At 42.5% G+C, this 19,330-nt stretch overlaps 1 protein-coding gene across 2 annotated transcripts in view; it reads left to right on the forward strand.

The window, feature by feature from the left end:
* NTN4 (netrin 4) overlaps positions 1–19,330 on the forward strand; it is an 85,077-nt gene that overhangs the window by 13,049 nt on the left and 52,698 nt on the right. For both annotated transcript variants that reach the window (XM_033953442.1, XM_033953443.1), the window contains exon 3: positions 10,602–10,880. In XM_033953442.1, coding sequence (XP_033809333.1) covers positions 10,602–10,880 — 279 coding nt within the window. The remainder of the gene's footprint in view (positions 1–10,601; positions 10,881–19,330) is intronic.

A 19,330-nucleotide genomic window follows, 5' to 3' on the forward strand; every position in this document is an offset into this window, starting at 1 on the left:
GGGGTTAAAACCCCCACGCCCCCCCACAACGCCCCCACAACGCGGCGCGATGTCTATTAAGTAAAGTGGGGATTCCCCCCACGCCCCCCCCGTCAGAGCGCTAAAAACAGTAATTTAGAGCAGCGCGGCGGCGCGCGCTGTGCTCAATTGTCTGGGCGCACCTTTGTCCCGGCGCGCTTTTGACCTGACACCGCGGCGTGTTAGTAAAGAAACTTATTGAAGCCGGCGGAGACTGCCTGCCTGTGCCTGCAGTCGTGTGTGTGTGTGGGCGGAAGCTTCTCTGATGCAACCAGAAGTTGTGTCAGAGGAGAAGCTTCCGCCCACACAAACGCCACTGCAGGCAGGCAGGCTTCAGTAAGTTTCTTTACTAAAGCGCCGCGAAGGTAAGGGGGAGGGAGAGAGATAGATTTGGCTGTAGATTTGGCTCTGGAAGTTTCTGGCAGCCTTGACGCCCAACAAAGCTCGAGCCCAGCCAGGGACCTAAGCACAAGCATATACCATATTGATCAGAGCAGACACGCAGCTCCTGATTGGATAAGGCCCGACTTCGTGCAGGAAGAGACGGTCGGCGCGTACCGTGAGTGATTTCCTGCACTCGCGGCGCTCCTGTTGCCCTCTCCTGCTGCCCTCTTCAGGCTCCCCAATGAAAAACCGTATTCACGGTTTTTCGAGATTCACGGGGGTTCCTCGAACGGAACCCCCGTGAATCTCGGGGGAGCACTGTACTGCAAATATAAAACCAGGGTTAACATCTAAGCGGTTTACAAACTCGTATAAAAGGATGGTTAAGAGACAATCTAATACAAAAATAACCAGGTTGTTCACCCTCTCCAAGGTAGAGAGAACGAGAGGGCACTCTCTAACGTTAAAAGGGGATAGATTCCGTACAAACGTAAGGAAGTTCTTCACCCAGAGAGGTGGAAAACTGACTCTTCCGGAGGCTGTTATAGGAGAAAACACCCTCCAGGGATCCAAGACAAAGTTAGACAAGTTCCTGCTGAACCAGAATGTGCGTAGGTGAGGCTAGTCTCAGTTAGGGCACTGGTCTTTGACCTAAGGCCACTGCGGGAGCAGACTTCTGGGCACGATGGACCTCTGGTCTGACCCAGCAGTGGCAATTCTTATGTTCTTAACATCAAATAAGAACTTGAGGAAAGAACGAGCGGTTAATTGCAATAAAATCTGAGGTGTGGTAAAGGGAAAAGGATAAAACATCAGGATAGGGAGTAAAAGGAGTCCCTATTTATCATACTGAGCCACTGGAATCAACTGTCCCTGCAGATCAGATCCCTTGAAGGACTCCTTAACTTTAGGAAAGCAATAAGAACAGACCTCTTCACCTAACTCTCTTGCCCACGACCGTTAGATTACAAAGAAATGTATATTGATATAAGATCCTCGGTATGAGTCGTACGATAAAAACTTGTATTGAAAAATCTTGCACTGTAACTTATGGCCAATTTAACCTGTAAGGCAAGCTGTATATTATGTATTGTGGTATTAGATCCCTAGTATGTGTCGAGTTAGGATAAAAGCTTGTATCGAAAAAACGTGTACTGTAGCTATAGCTATGGCAAATTATAACCTGTTAACTATATATTATGTATGTTAACCTGTAACCCGTTCTGAGCTCTTTGGGGGGAACGGGGTAGAAAATGAAATGAAATAAATACGAGTTACTAGGGGGAATACATAGTAACATAGTAGATGACAGCAGATAAAGACCCGAATGGTCCATCCAGTCTACCCAACCTGATTCAATTTAAATTTTGTTTTCTTCTTCTTAGCTATTTCTGGGCAAGAATCCAAAGCTCTGTCCGGTACTGTTCTTAGGTTCCAACTACTGAAGTCTCCGTCAAAGCTCACTCCAGTCCATCTACACCCTCCCAGCCATTGAAGCCCTCCCCAGCCCATCCTCCACCCAACGACCATATACAGACACAGACCGTGCAAGTCTGCCTAGTACTGGCCTTAGTTCTTCACTATTTACTATTATTTTCTGATTCTAGATCCTCTGTGTTCATCCCACGCTTTTTTGAACTCCGTCACCGTTTTCCTCTCCACTACCTCTCTCGGGAGCGCATTCCAGGCATCCACCACCCTCTCTGTAAAGAAAAATTTCCTTACGTTGCTCTTGAGTCTACCACCCCTAAGGATCATACAGAGACAGCCTTAGATAGTAACTGCTACTGTGAATATTCGTATGAGCTATGTGAGTGCAACAGGGAAGAAGTGTAGTCTGGTGGGTAGATTATTGATTCAGGGGAAGTCCTCAGATCTGAGTTGATACCAGGTTACCCAGTTCCAGAAAGGAGGCTTTTAGGCTCCAGTCCTGATTTTGAACTTGCACCCCAAAGCTGTGTGGGATTGAAATCTACATGCTTCATGTCCCCTAATGCACTGGGACAGAGTTGCCAGACAGCCAGAACTGGTGTTTACTCCTCTTTTCTCCCTTGGCACTCCTCTGCCATAGCAGCTGTCTCCTCTTTCCTGATTTGATGCAGCTCCTTTCTTATAATTTTCTATATTATTTACTGTTGTAAACCGATTTTATGGGGTTTTCTCTAAGGCGATATTTCAAGTCTGAAAAAACTATAAACCCTGAACAATAAAATCTTCCTCTTGGAACAGAGTAACTTGGCAGCTTTCAGTGGCACAGACTTGATGGGTTCTTAAGGCCAGTTTCCATGTTGGTAATTAGGATTAAAAAGCAGCTAGGAATAACACACTAATTTAATTTAAAAGGCCACAAGTGGCTGCAGGAGATGGAAAAGAGGAAGGTCAGATTTTAGGAGTCATCATTCACTGACCTAGCAGAAATGAAGTATTATTTGTGCTCAAGTGTCAGCTCTCAGGCCAAATGTTCTTCAGCTGTGCAGAGAGGGCTGGCTTAGTGGCACAGGTTTAGGTAACTTCTGTTTACGGGCAAGTTCCTACACATCCTTCACCGCTTTCTGAGTTCTTTTTGTCATTCACATTCAGATATGCAGAGCAGGCATCCCAGATAAATCAGCCCCACGAACATAAATCTTTTTCTTGGGGGTGGGGGGGGGGAGGGAAAATCCCCTGGGCAAGAGTATTTTAATATTGCATTTCCTGCCAACATGATTGAAAGCTTTGCATTGTTGGTTGAAATGCAGGGGTTGGGGCTTCTCCGTGCAACGCTGTTCGATTTTCTGAAGCATTCTAGGAATAAAAGGTTGCTTCTGAGAAATGGAGTAATCAAGAAAAAGATATAAAAATATGTAAGAAAAGGAAGATCTTCTTCTCGCTGATAACATGTTTTGTTCAGTTAGAACAATGCCTGGGCTTTGTTTCTTTTATTTTTTTTTTCTCTAAGAAGACTTTGTTAATGTTACATTTTCAAAATGAAATGGCTGAAAAACTGTGAAGCCTAATTTTTTTAAAAAACAACACTGTAATATTTACACGAATAAATCACTAGCGTGCTATAAAGTTACACACACAAATTATGGCATAGTGGCAGGTATGTGTGTAACTTAATTTAATAATAAGCTGCTAATTAGGGTTAACAAGCAATAAGAATCTATAATTTTGATTAATTAGTGCTAATTGGCGTTAGTTTGCTGTAATGTGTGTAACTGCCCCAATCAGGATTCTAGTACTTATGCTAAGTCATAAATCCTTAAAAACTCTACAACTAGGATATTTGAATATAATGACCTTAAGATCACTTCAAGTTAAACAAATTGGTTATTCCTTCAGTTAAAAGAACTAGATGGGAGGCTACTCGATCAAAGGCATTTTTTTTTTTTTTTAATTTGACACCTTCATTATGGAATCAATTACCTAATCATATACGATTGGAACTGAATTTTAAAGCTTTAAAAACTAATTTTTCTGAGCTGGCTTTTGGAATGGAAAATTTTTTTGAGTGATCACGTACCGTATATACTCAAATGTGTCGATCCGAAAATAAGTCGAGACCCCCCACTTTTTCCCCCAAAAAGGAGGAAAAATGGTTGCCTGGAATATAAGATGGAGGCTTAATATTCAAGTGCCCTGCCCTGCTAGGATCTGCACCCAGTGTCCCCTCCCTCATGCCCTCCCCTACCAGATTCTGCACTCAGCTCCCCTCCCTGCCAGGTTCAGCACCCAGCTCCCTTCCCTCCCTGCCCTACCAGGCTCTGCACCCAGCCCCCTTCCCTCCCTGCCCTGCAAGGTTCTGCACCCTGTCCCACCTTCCTACCCTACTACTACTAATTATATCTATAGCACTACCAGATGCACACAATGCTGTACAGAGTCACAAAGAGTAAGAAAACAGTCCCTGCTCGAAACAGCTTACTATCTAAATAGGCAAGACAGACAAACAGAATTTCATGGATACATTTAAGGGGAACGATTAATAAGCTACAGGCGGAACCCTCCCGTCTCCCGTCCCGGCAAATTCTAACAATTTTTAATTTAATTTAATTTTTTGTGTATCGCCATACCACATAGTTCTAGGCAGTTCACATAGAATAAAAAATTATACAATCAGTAAGTAAAATGCAATTGACTAAAAATGCGTTAAAATCAAACTAAAATAAACAAACTATAAAAACAATGTACTATTTATCAATCAAGATTCTAAAACACCAATTTACAAATTTATCAAACAAATCAGTTTTTAGCAGCTTCCTAAAAGACATATCTGAATGAGCCTGAGAAATGATGGTACATAACCATAAGTTCATTTTACCTGCCTGAAAACCGAGTAATTTATCATAAAAATCTCTTGTATCGGCAAGATTTAGTAGTCAGATGAACAAATAGATAATGCTCTTGAATGATCCTATTAGGTTTATATCGTTCAAAGCATGAGGACAGGTAAACAGGTGCCATACCAAACAAGACCTTAAAACAAATACAACTGAATTTAAACAATACTCTAGCCTCAAAAGGCAGCCAGTGCAACTGTTAATAAGATGGAGTAACATGATCATACTTTTTCAGACCAAAAATCAGATGGACCGCCATGTTCTGGATAACTCTCATTCTTTTTTGAAGCTTTTTATGAGATCCCAAATATATTATATTACAATAATCCAGAACAGATAAAATGGAGGATTGTACTAATAACCTAAATGATAAATTGTACCTTTTTGAATCCAGCGGTGTATCGGGCAGGAGCCAACTTTCCGCACTCGAGCCCCTCCCTCCCTGGATGGAAGCCTCAGATCTCATGAGCTCCTGCCCGGCCCTGTGCCGCTTTTTGAATAACTGCCGCCAGTTCTCACGGGACATTCTTAGGCACTAGTGTGCAGTCACTTGTTTTGGGATCGGCCAGTCCAGTCGGTGTGCCTCATTTTTTTTTTAGTGAATCGCTACCTGCCAATATTTGAATGCCGTTCCCCCTCATTTGCATGCGCAGATCGGAGGATGATCGAGAGAGAGGTTAGTGAATCAGGTCAGAGGAAAATCGGGTCGCAAAGGGGTCGCTACGTGGTCGGGACTTGATCGGTGGGCTTAGAGAATCTAGCCCTAAGTGCCAGAAAACATGGTGAAAACAGTTAGCTTAGCAGGGTTTAAAAAAAAAAGTTTGGATAAGTTCGTAAAAGAAAAGTGTATACGCCATTATTAAACTAGACATGAGAAAATCCACTTATAGGATAAGCAGCATCAAGTTTAATCAAGTTTAATGGAGATTTGATTAATCGCTTAATCTTAATTCTAAGCGATGTACATAATAATAAAATTACAAAATGTGGGGAACAATACAATAAATAACAAAAATCAGGTCTGAAAAGACTATTGACAAACGTAACAAAACTAAGAACATAAGGGAAGAGAGGATTAAGAACTACAAATTATTTAAAAGTTAAAGAGACATATAAGGGAGATACAGAAGGAAAGGGAAAATTACTTCAATAAAATTAGAGAGAAAAAGTAAAATTGGTTGGAAGACTAAATGGCTAATTTTCAAAGGCGTCTTTAAAAAGAAAGCTCTTTAGTTTACTTTTGAATTTTTCTAAGTTGTGTTCTTCCCTCAAGTGAATAGGAAGTGAGTTCCAAGTTTGGGGGGCTGTAACAGAAAAAATCAATTGCCGTCTAGTATTAATAATTCTAAGAGAGGGAATCGTCAGCAAGTGCTGTTCAGTAGATGCAAGTAAAATCTATTTTACTCTCTGGGATCTTGCCAGGTGCATGTGACCTGGATTGGCCATTGTTGGAGACAGGATACCGGGCTTGATGGACCTTCGGTCTGTCCCAGTATGGCAACTCTTATGCTCTTATAGAAATGTTCAGTTTCCTCAGTGATAAATAACAGAGCGCCTTGGAGATCTGTGCTAGGACCAGGGTTGTTTAACTTATTTCTTAATGGTCTGGAAAATGAGGTTAGCAAATCTGCAGATGATGCAAAATTATTCAGAGTAGTTAAAACACGAACAGCATGTGAGTAACCACAGGAGAATGCTGGCAGACCGGGAAAGTGGGCATCTAAATACGAGAGATGTGGACAAGGACATACTGCTCTTCAGTAAAAATCAATCAATCAAAATAAAACATTAAATTGGTATTGTCACACACAGGCCTTTTCTGTCAGGGGCGATTTCTCCAAATGGTTACTTTTGCACATAGAATTCACAAGCAATTGTGCTTGCTGTAGCCTTAAAGAAGGATAGAGCTGTCATAGGCCAAGAACCAATCAAAAGAAGCCTCAGAGCTCTACGAGTAGATTACAGACAAGTCACATATAAATACTGCTACTCAGTTGTTAGAGGCACAGTTAATAGGTGACGCGTCAAATCCGCCTGAGACAATCGTGTGCACACAAAGCTGGCCCGACAATCGCACGCAGGACATTGGTGTGCCGGATTTAAACTCAATTTGAAAGCGCTCCGAGGGTGTGTGTGAGGGGAATCCACACACATACGTTACATAGGAAACTGAACTTTTTCCCTAAAACATAGGGAAAAAGCCCCTCCCCCCCACAACCCCCCTCGGAGCGCATTCAAATTGAGTTTAAATCCGGCACGCTGATGTCCTGCGCGCGATTGTCGACCCAGCTTCATTCAATGCACCAGGACAGAACAGTGAAAAACTCCACCTAGTTGAGGAAAAAAAAACTGTTCCCTAAAAACCTGGTGGAAAAGACCATAACACTTGTAACTACCCAATTCCTAACGGTTATAATTGATTATAAAGCAGTTTCAATAATATAGAATTCTGATAAAGCCTTGTAATTATGGAGTACAATCAAAAACAAAAAGTCACAGTCACTTATCTGGTAAGTTCCAAGGCAGTCCTGAGAACTTCAATCCAAATGATACTTTTTGAGGAACTTTTTTTTTCTCCACTAGGTGGAGTTTTTCACTGTTCTTTTTTTTTCCAGTGATAACACTATAATAATAATAATAATAATTTTATTCTTATATACCGCCAAAGCCCTATGTGACATCATTTTTGTTTCTGGGCAGTAGAGATAATTTCCTAATTGCTCATACCTAAAAACTATAGAAAATGTCTGTTATTTCTATAAAACTTTGCTTTTGTGACCAGCACATCCAAATTTTGCAATTTACTTCTTTAAAAAGTGAAAAATGCTGAATTTTCATCTTTTCATTCTTATAAAGTCATAAAAAGCAACATATGAATCACAATTAACATGTATTTATATTGAAGTTATACAAATTGACCACAGAAGATTTAGAAGTGAGTACAGTTTTCCCTCCATATCCACAGTGGTTAGGGGCAGAGTTGGCCCGCGAATATTAAAGAACCGCGAATAATATTCGGGCCGGTTTTGCCCCTAACCCCCACTTCCCCCCGGCTATTTTAAGCCCTGTGAGCCCCCCCCCCCCTCCTTAAGCCTTACCTGGTGGTCTAGCGGGTTTTCGGGCAGGAGCGATCTTCCCACGCTCCTGCCCCGTGCAGATTGCTCACAGGAAATGGCTGCCTTGAGCTCCCGTCATCTCTCGAGACTACGATGGGAGCTCAAGGCAGCCATTTCCTGTGAGCAATCTGCACGGGGCAGGAGCGTGGGAAGATCGCTCCTGCCTTGAAAACCCGCTAGACCACCAGGTAAGGCTTAAGGGGGGGGCTCACAGGGCTTAAAATAGCCCGAAAAATGAAAGTGATTTTTTTTGGCAGAAAATCGCAAATAATAAAAACTGTAGATACGGAAACCGCGAATACCGAGGGGGAAGTGTAGTTTTTCGAGATTTGCAATTATATTGTAAGTCACTTTCACAATCTGTCTCCCATCATGTACTCATTATATTGCCCTTGGCAGGAGCATTCAAAGTACAGTATATCCTGGTGAGACCTTGCTCCTCCGAGTAGGCTCCCATGTTCTCCTCGAATGCCTCAAGATGAGCATCAAGGACATGTACTTTTGAGAGATATGCTATAGCCCATTTTACTGTAATTCTTCACCAGATTCTCAACCAATTCTATGTAGTTTTTGGCCTTCTGATTGCCCAGGAAGCACTGAACCAATACAACTAGGGTTACCAGATTATGGTTGAGTGCAAGTTGACAGAGGGTAGTAGTTAATGGAGATTGCTCTGAGGAAAGGGATGTTACCAGTGGTGTGCCTCAAGCTCTGTTCTTGAGCCTGTTCTTTTTAACATTTTTATAAGCGCTATTGGTAAGATCTGCCTCTGCGGATGATACCAAAATCTGCAAAAGAGTAGACACCCCGGATGGTGTAAATAACATGAAGAAAGACCTAGTGAAGGTTGAAGAATGGTCTGAAATTTGGCAGCTAAAATTTAATGCTAAGAAATGCAAGGTCATGCATTTGGGCTGCAAAAACCCGAGGGAACGGTACAGTTTAGGGGGTGAAGAACTTATGTGCACGACGGAAGAGCGGGAATTCGGTGTGATCTTAAGGTGGCCAAACAGGTTGAAAAGGTGATGGCGAAAGCTAGAAGGATGCTAGGTTGCATAGGGAGAGGTATGGCCAGTAGGAAAAAGGAGGTATTGATGCCTCTGTATAGGACTCTGGTGAGACCTCATTTAGAATATTGTGTACAATTCTGGAGGCCGCAGCTTCAAAAAGATATACAAAGGATGGAGTCGGTCCAAAGGAAGGCTACTAAAATGGTGTGTGGTCTTCGTCATAAGGCATATGGGGACAGACTTAAAGATCTCAATCTGTATGCTTTGGAGGAAAGGCGGGAAAGGGGAGATATGATAGAGCCATTTAAATACCTACATAATATAAATGTGCACGAGAAAATACTCTCATGAACACCACCACCACAGCAACACCTTCAACATTGTACAACTCACTACTGTATCCCGATTGTATTATTATTCATCACAGTAACCAATTATATACTTACTCTTTGCTTTGTAATTCTCCTGGAAATGACCAGACTAACAATTGTAACTTGCTATATACATGATTCTTTGTACTGTAACGCTCCTGGAAATGTCCAGACTACTAATTTGTAATCCGCTTAGAACCGCAAGGCACAAGCGGAATAGAAATCACTAATGTAATGTAATGTAATGAGTCAAGTGTCTTTCATTTGAAAGGAAACTCTGCAATGAGAGGGCATAGGATGAAGTTAAGAGGTGATAGGCTCCGGAGTAATCTGAGGAAATACTTTTTTATGGAAAGGGTGGTAGATGCGTGGAACAGTCTCCCGGAAGAGGTGGTGGAGACAGAGACTGTGTCTGAATTCAAGAGGGCCTGGGATAGGCACATGGGATCTCTCGGAGAGAGAAAGAGATAATGGTTACTGTGGATGGGCAGCTCTATGACCTCACAATGCAGGTGCACAGAGCCTTAACCTATAGGAAGAGGAGATGCAAATATTAAGAACATTAGCCAATAGGGAGAGGAGGAGATAATGGTTACTGCAGATGGGCAGACTAGATGGGCCGTTTGGCCTTTATCTGCCATCATATGTCTATGTTTCAATGTAATAGTCTAGTTTAGTTTATTTCTAGTCCGCCTTTATCCAAAGTGAATCACAAAACAAACATACATAGGGTTACCAGATTTTCCCAAAGGAAAATCCGGGCCCATGGCCACACCCCCAGACCCGCCCAGTTCCACCCATGTCATGCCCCCAGCTCCACCCCCCTTAACCTGTCCGTGTGTCGGGACGGCATCCGTGCATGCGCGGATGCAATGCGATGCTGTCGCAGGCACTCATGCATGCGACGCGATGATGTCAGGCGTGTGCACGTGATGTTGCCGCGTTGCATCCGCATGTTTGCAGATGCCGTTCCGATGGCGGAAGGTTTTCAAGTGGATCAAGTGCCGGGTTTCGAAATGCCGTCCGGACCCCCGGACTTGTCCTCAAACGGAGGACATGCCCGGGGAAATCCGCATGTTTGGTAACCCTAAACATACATAATAAAAACAATTAAAATACATACTAGATAATACTAAACAATTAGACAAAAAAACCTGCTGATCCTTAAGACCCAACATAATCCCAAATGGTATAGCTCAGTCACAAAGCATAATCCCTATTTCATACAATCATTTGTACCATCACAGTATCATTGAATGCCATATTGTATAACACAAAACAAATGTTTCTTCAACAATAGCCCTTGTCGTTTGTTCTAATTCTGATCTTAATTAAGAATCCATTTTGAATTTTCTTTTTTATATATATATATATATATAGCTGATATACCGAGCTCTGGCTCCTCCTTACTCAGCTGACGATCCCTATAGCCCAGAGGCACAGAGGCAGCTGAAGGTCACCAACCTCCGAGTCCAGCTTCTGAAGTGGCAGCCCTGCCTTTGCCACAGCAGCGACGTGAGCAGAAAACCTCAGCACTTCATGCACTATGCCATCTACGATCTCATCGTGAAGGGGAGCTGTTTCTGCAACGGCCATGCAGACCACTGCGTTGCCGCCGATGGGTTTAGGCAGGTCAAGAAAATGGGGATGCGCCATGTGGTACGTACGCCTTATATATCATTATCAAGACAAAGAAATGAAAAAAGGTTATCAGAGGTCACTTATGGGTATATTGACTTAGCGAAGTGACTTTCAGTGTGCTCCAAAAGTTGCATGCTATACCTGAAAACATTTGTGTAGTACGCTGTAAGGCTTCGTCTTATAATCCAGTGGCTCCCAACCCTGTCCTGGAGGACCACCAGGCCAGTCGGGTTTTCAGGATAGCCCTAATGAATATGCATGGAGCAGATTTGCATGCCTGGCACCTCCGTTATATGTAGATCTCTCTTGAATATTTATTAGGGCTATCCTGAAAACCTTACTGGCCTGGTGGTCCTCCAGGACAGGGCTGGGAACCACTGCTATAATCCTTTCAACCAGGGAAGATTTTGCGGGAAAATAGGGTAGATTCAATAAAGGGGGAATTCGTCAACACGTTAATGTGCTCCAATTGAGTTAGCATATGCTAATGAGCAGCCCATACCAAACACTAAAAACACCCATTGGAATATAATGGGCATCGTTAGCGTTTAGTGCATGCTAATCGTTAGCGTGCGCCAACACAGTTAGGGCTGGATTCTACAACCGGTGCCGTTATCGGTCGGTGCGCTGGTCACGTGTCAAATGCACCGGCACCGGTTGCAGAATCGAAGTGACGTGTAAAATAGACACTGGAAATGTAGGCCAGGATTTTACTAGTCTACATTTCCGGTGCCTTCTGTACATTAGAATCGCGTCCACGGGAGCTCCTACCAGCGCCTACGGTCACTTCCGGTGCAAAGCCATGCCCATTTTGACTGTAGGTGCCGGTAGATGCCTCTGTGGACAGGATATCAGCGGCCGGTTCTGCAGGCACCTACATTATTTTTAAATTGGTTTTATATGATACAGTCAATTGCCACATCATTTATCGCCAATGAAATCAATTAAGTTAGAAGAGTTGGTAGAGACAGAGACGGTGTCTGAATTCAAGAAAACGTAGGACAGGCACTTGGCATCTCTTAGGGAGAGGAGGAGATTGTGGATGCTGCGGATGGGCAGACTGGATGGGCCATTTGGCCTTTATCTGCCATCTTATTATAATGTTTCTATAACCATAAAGTTCTATGACATCACAATGCAAGTGTACAGAGCCTTAGCCAATAGGGAGAGGAGGAGATTGTGGATGCTGCGGATGGGCAGACTAGATGAGCCATTTGGCCTTTATCTGCCATCTTGTTACAATGTTTTTATAACCATACAGTTCTATGACATCACAATGCAGGTGATAAGAGCCTTAGCCAATAGGGAGAGGAGGAGATTGTGGATGCTGCGGATGGGCAGACTAGATGAGCCATTTGGCCTTTATCTGCCATCTTGTTACAATGTTTTTATAACCATACAGTTCTATGACATCACAATGCAGGTGATAAGAGCCTTAGCCAATAGGGAGAGGAGGAGATCGTGGATGCTGCGGATGGGCAGACTGGATGGGCCATTTGGCCTTTATCTGCCGTCATGTTTCTATGTCATTGATCTGTTCCTAATAAAGTCCCATCTTTCTGAAAACTTATTAAAGCACATGAAACAATTCAAGAAGTAAATAAGCAAGTGCTTGTCCCGGCACAATCTGCATTACATTAACACTGCCTCAAGGGACATAGTTCTCTGCTTTTAACATCTTTTTATCTTCAAACATATTTTTTTTCCCCAACATCTCTACCTTCAAGGAAGTCCATAGGTGCCTCATACCATATAGTTCTATCACATTGCAAAGGAAATACTTGAAGAAAAAAAGATGTTGAAAGCACAAAAGTTAATGGAAACGGACCTAAGATTAATACTAGGCTTAAGTCAAAAAGGAAGGAATAGTTATATAAGTGATCCAGTTTTTGAGAAGCGTGTGGTGTTTTTGAATCTGTTAACTTTTTAATATTACTGCTACTACTGTTAATTATTTCTATGGTGCTGCCAGACGTATGCAGCGCTGTACAGAATCACAAAGAGCTTACAATCTAAACATACAGACAAACAGGATATCATGGATACAGTTAAGGGGAACGGTTAATCTGCTGACTGGGTTGAAAGGCAAAGGGGAATACAGGACAATCAAGCTATTGTGACATCACTGATGAGGTTGGCTCTTATTGGTGGAATGAGGCATTATGACATCACAAGCTCAGCTCTGCTTCTCAAAGACAGACAGGATGTCATGGATACAGTTAAGGGGAACGGTTAATCAGCTGGCTGGGTTGGAGGGCAATGGGGAGCAGGGTTATGGATTAAAGGCTGTATAAATAATGTAGATTTTCAGTCTACTTTTAAACAAGGGAAGGGATTTGGCGGACAATCTCGGGTAATTTATTCCAGGCATTTCTAAGTTTATTAAAATCTTACTATCCCATGCCTAGGGCGAACCTTCTGGGTGGCTTACAATCTAAAATCCAACAAAAACGGACAAGGGTAATTAGTAACATTAATATATCATTTAAAACATGAAAGTGAGGTTAGGAGTAGGGACAAATTTTTCCCCATTCCTGCAGGAACTCAAGGGAAAATTCTATAAGAAGCACCCAAAAGTTAGGCACCTAAATTGGCACCGTTCCGTGCGATTCAAGTAAAATTGGGTGCTGTTTAATGAATCACGCTGAGCGGCACCTGTTTTGGAGGCGCCCAAGAAATAGGCCAGCTCTAGGCACAACTAAAAGTTAGGCGCCTATGTGCCAGTAAACATCAAGTTACCACCTGAATTGGAGAAATTCAACACACAAGTTCAACACACAAGAATGCCACACCAGATATACGTGTGGTAGCCATCCTCATAGGAACATAGTAATGTGTGAATATGTTGTTTTATAACGTTTCATAACGCTTATAAAGTGCAAGTGCTTCAATAAGTTATATAATGGTCCTTTTTTTAAGAGTTACTGCAAAGGCAATACTTAGCTTTGTGAAACTAATATATAGCCTCATAATTTCATCAGGGTCGGGGATAGGGAGAGCAGAGCAGAGCATATTGCTAGATCCCTGTTGAGAGTGCCGGGTTTGCCGGGAGTGCCGGCACTCTCAACAGGGATCTAGCAATATGCTCTGCTCTGCTCTCCCTATCCCCGACCCTGATGAAATTATGAAACGCGTCGGTGGGGATTAAGGCAGACCCAGTTTCACAAAGCTAAGTATTGCCTTTGCAGTAACTCTTAAAAAAACATAGAAACATAGAAGATGACGGCAGAAAAGGGCTACAGCCCATCAAGTCTGCCTACTCTGCTTACCCACCCCCTGTCTATGCCCTAATGACCCAATTTCCTTATCTTGACCCTCGTAGGGATCCCACATGGGTATCCCATTTATTCTTAAAGTCTGGCACGCTGTCTGCCTCGATCACCTGCACTGGAAGCTTGTTCCAATGATCAACCACTCTCTCTGTGAAGAAATACTTTCTGGTGTCGCCATGAAATTTTCCGCCCCTGAGTTTGAGCGGGTGCCCTCTTGTGGCCGAGGGTCCCTTGAGAAAGAAAATATCATCTTCCACTTCGACACGTCCCGTGAGGTACTTAAATGTTTCCTACGTTCCTCAAGAGTGTAGAGCTGCAATTTGTTCAGTCTCTCTTCGTACGAGAGACCCTTGAGCCCCGAGATCATCCTGGTGGCCGTCCGCTGAACCGATTCAATTCTGCGCACATCTTTACTGTAATGTGGCCTCCAGAACTGCACACAGTACTCCAGATGAGGTCTCACCATGGCCCTGTACAACGGCATTATGACTTCAGGCTTTCGGCTGTCAAAACTTCTATTGATACAACCCAATATCTGCCTTGCCTTAGATGAAGCCTTCTCCACTTGATTGGCAGTTTTCATGTCTGCACTGATGATTACTCCTAAATCTCGTTCTGTTGAAGTCCTAGTTAAAGTTTCTCCGTTCAAGAAGTACGTCCTGCATGGATTTCCGCTTCCGAGGTGCATGACCTTACATTTCTTAGCATTGAAGCCTAGCTGCCAGGTTGAGGACCAACTTTCCAATGTAAGCAGGTCCTGCGCCATATAATTCTATAAACTGCATTCACTTACTATATTACATAGTTTGGCGTCATCGGCGAATAGTGTTATTTTACCTTGAAGCCCTTGAGTCAGATCCCCTATGAATATGTTGAATGACCATTGAAGCACTTATTGAAGCACTTGCACTTTATAAGCGTTATGAAACGTTATAAAACAACATATTCACACATTACTATGTTCCTATGAGGACGGCTACCACACGTATATCTGGTGTGGCATTCTGAGGAACTTGTGTGTTGAATTTCTCCAATTCAGGTGGTAACTTGATTACTGGGATTTCAGGATTGTCTTTTGTGTGCACATTTAGATTCTGAGGCGCCTATGTGAGCATTTACACACGCTCAAGAGCAGCGATTCTGCAGCAAGGCGCCTAACACGTAGCCACGCCCACGCCTAACACGCATAGCGCCTATTTTTTTGAAGGACGCCTATATTTTTAGAGGCGCCTTTTTGCAAAATCGTTCTTTCTTGATAGGCTCCTAAGTTTCAATTATAGATGATTAAAAAGCTTAATTGAGCTGATTAATCAATTTAGATAGGCGCCTATCTAGTTGGACGCCTCCAAAATAGGTGCCTAAAATTAGGCGCCGGTTACAGAATTTGGGTCTCAATTTCTCCGTCCAATCCTGGCATGTTTTGTCACTGTCCTTGTCCCTGCCGCATTCCTGTTAGCTCTACCTTAACCGCACAAGCCTCGAACACTTATGATTTTAAAGTGTTTGAGGCTTGTACAGATGAGGACGGAGCTTAGGCATTGGTGGAATGAGGCATTATGACATCACAATCCGAGCTCTAGAATGTTGCTACTTATGATTTTAAAGTGTTTGAGGCTTGTGCAGATGAGGACGGAGCTTAGGCATTGGTGGAATGAGGCATTATGACATCACAATCCGAGCTCTAGAATGTTACTACTTATGATTTTAAAGTGTTTGAGGCTTGTGCAGATGAGGACGGAGCTTAGGCATTGGTGGAATGAGGCATTATGACATCACAATCCGAGCTCTAGAATGTTGCTACTTAGGATTTTAAAGTGTTTGAGGCTTGTGCAGATGAGGACGGAGCTTAGGCATTGGTGGAATGAGGCGTTATGACATCACAATCCAAGCTCTAGAATGTTGCTACTTAGGATTTTAAAGTGTTTGAGGCTTGTGCAGATGAGGACGGAGCTTAGGCATTGGTGGAATGAGGCATTATGACATCACAATCCGAGCTCTAGAATGTTGCTACTTATGATTTTAAAGTGTTTGAGGCTTGTGCAGATGAGGACGGAGCTTGCAGGGATGGGGCAGGGACAGGAGAAGAGCTCTCTGGGATGGGACGGGATGGGAAAATGAGTTCCTGCGGGACAGGGAAAAATACCATTCTCTAGTTAGGAGGGTGAACTACAATCTTAAAAGAATAGAAGGGAGGGTAAATACATTTAGTAAATTTTATATTTAACATGGCTTATCCTGTGCAGTTAAATATCGATCATGTTTGATATGCATCTAAAAAAAAGAAATGTTTTTAATTCAGCCTTAAATTTATCAACAGAAGTCAGTAATCGAAAAGATAAAGGTGAGGAATTCCAGAGCTGAGGGCTTTTTACAGAGAAAATGGCAGCTCTAACACGCTCATGAACAATTTCTCGATAAGTTGGAATTATAAGACAGTTTGATTTGCTGATCTAAGAGATCTTAACTGTAAATATGGATTGAGAAGATGCATAAGATATGAAGGTTCTCCTCTATTCAACGTTTTAAAGACCAAAAGAAAGAATTTAATATGTGATATGATGATTTATGAGTAGCCAGTGAGCTGTTTTCAAAAAAAGGAGTAATATGATCAAATTTACATGCATTATAGATCAATCAGATGGCAGTGTTCTGTATAATTTGAAATCTATTAATATCCTTTTGACGTATACCTGCATAAAGAAAATGACAATAATCAAGTTTTGAATCGTAATGAATGAACTGATATAGTTAAAGCTTCTGGGAAAAGCCAAAAAACAAAACCAACTGTGGAGACAATGATCTTGACGTGAAAGTTTATTAAATTTTCCTTTGATAATGAAAGTTTAAAAACCGTTTTTAAAAATAAAAGCGATGCAGACAAATATTGAATCCATATAACACACAGGAAGAAATGTGGTGTGAACCCGACACGGCTCGTGTTTCGGTTATGAATCACCTTCTTCTGGGATCCAGTTCTATATTACCACAAGGATAGAATATGCATAAAAGTATCCAAAAACCTGTGAGCATTACTGCCTACTGTTTGTCAATCTCATGCCTTTGAGAGGACTCAATGCTCACAGGTTTTTGGATGCTTTAATGCATATTCTATCTAAACTAAACTAAACTAAACTAAACTTTAGGTTTGTATACCGCATCATCTCTACATTCACAAAGCTCGACACGGTTAACAAGGGTTAGGGTAGAAAGGAACTCCAGTGAAGGGAAAAGACAAAATGAAGAGAAAATTTAGGACAGAGTAACCAGAGAGAGGAGGAGTTACATTTTTGAAAATAACCAGGTTTTCAGATGTTTACGGAAGAGTTGGAGGGAGCTCAGATTCCTAAGAGGGGAGGTAAGGTTGTTCCAGAGCTCAGTGATTCTGAAAGGGAGGGAGGAACCTAGTTTTCCTACAAGGGAAACGCCTTTTAGAGAGGGAAAGGAAAGTTTCAGTTTTTGGGTAGATCTGGTGGAATTGGGGTTAGAGGAATTCCAAGAAAGAGGAATAAAAGGGGGGAGGATGCCGTATAGGATCTTGAAAGTAAGGCAGGCACATTTGAAGTGGACTCTGGAGATTATCGGAAGTCAGTGGAGCTTGGACAAAAGTGGTGAGACGTGGTCGAATTTGCTTTTTGCGAAGATAAGCTTAGCAGCGGCATTTTGAATCCACTGGAGTCTTTGAAGGTTTTTCTTTGTTAGGCTTAGGTAGATAGAGTTGCAATAGTCCAATCTGGAAAGGATGGTGGATTGGACAAGGACGGCAAAGTGTTTTTGATGGAAACAGGTTCTCACTTTCCTTAGCATGTGAAGGGAGTTGAGGTGATCGTTGAAGGAAAGTGTGGAGTCAATGATGACTCCCAGAATTTTACTTGAGTATTCAAGATGCAGGATGGGGCCAGAGGAGAGTGGGATGGAGGTGGGCAGTTGGTCCAATTTTGGGCCGAGCCAGAGAAGTTTTGTTTTGGATTCGTTCAGTTTCATCTGCACAGTGTGGGCACAGGATTGAAGGTTCGATATACATGAGGATATGTTCGTAGAGAGGTTGGTGAGGTTCCGGTCGGTCTTGAGGAGGACAAAGATGTCATCTGCGTAAGTATAAAGTGTTTCAAGTGGGGAGAGATGGAGGAGTTTAAGGGAGGACATGTAAATGTTGAAAAGGAAAGGATAGGAGAGAGAGGTGAGCCTGTGGGACTCCACATATCAGGTTCCAGGGGGAGGAAGAAGTGCTCTTCATGTTGACTGTGTAGGAGCGGGAGTGTAAGAACTTCGAGAACCAGTCAAGGACTGTGAAGTTAATGCCTATCTCAGTGAGTTGGTAAATTAGGATATCATGATGGACGACATCAAAAGCTGCAGAGAGGTCGAATTGAAGAAGGACGGCGAACTTGTTGCGAGAATGGAGATGTTGAACTTTTGAGTTCGGCACGGACAGTAGCACACGCGGGTTATTCAAGCTAGCAGTTCAGCTGCATATGCAGGTTTCACACGGAGTGGTACTTCCCACGACGAGTTAAAGAACATTGCGATTTTATCTATCACGATTTGACTCCTGAGGCAGGGCCCACTTGGGCCGAAACACGATCGTGTCGAGTCAATCACAATAAAAAGAGACTGAACACCAATTGGTCACCATTGTTGTTCTTTGCTATTCACTGGTGTGAAGGCAAATTCTCCTGTTCGCATTCCAAAATATTAGTACATAGCCATTAATGGAAACAGTAGAACATTGGGGGTGGGGGGGGGGGTTTACAGCCGTGGTAAAAAAAATGTCAAAATGTGGAAAAGACCTGGGGAAAGATGTGTGAAGGCCACTTTTTACTGCAGCTTAGTAAAAGGACCCTTGAATGACTTGGCTTGTTTTAATTGACAACCAAATTATTATAACGCTTTTTTTTTTTGTCTTAATCTTCAAACATTTCAAGAAAGAGTGAGACAGCTTGCAACATTCGTCTGAGAATTTAATTTCAAGCAGACGAGGTGCAGCGTTCTGCATTGCCTTGATCTTTCTCCCGCATAAATCTTTCACTGGGAGGTCTATAGATAGTTGTTTGATTTCTGTTGTAGAACTTGTTTCTCTGATAAGGTGAAAAACATTACCGCCAGGAGCACAGCTGGAAGCGATAGACGAATCATAACTCCCATTTATGTGTTTTTGTGCATACCTGTTCCAGAAGGAAAAGAGAACAGTCTTAACTA

Source organism: Geotrypetes seraphini, chromosome 7, assembly GCF_902459505.1.
Source record: "Geotrypetes seraphini chromosome 7, aGeoSer1.1, whole genome shotgun sequence".
Taxonomy (NCBI): domain Eukaryota; kingdom Metazoa; phylum Chordata; class Amphibia; order Gymnophiona; family Dermophiidae; genus Geotrypetes; species Geotrypetes seraphini.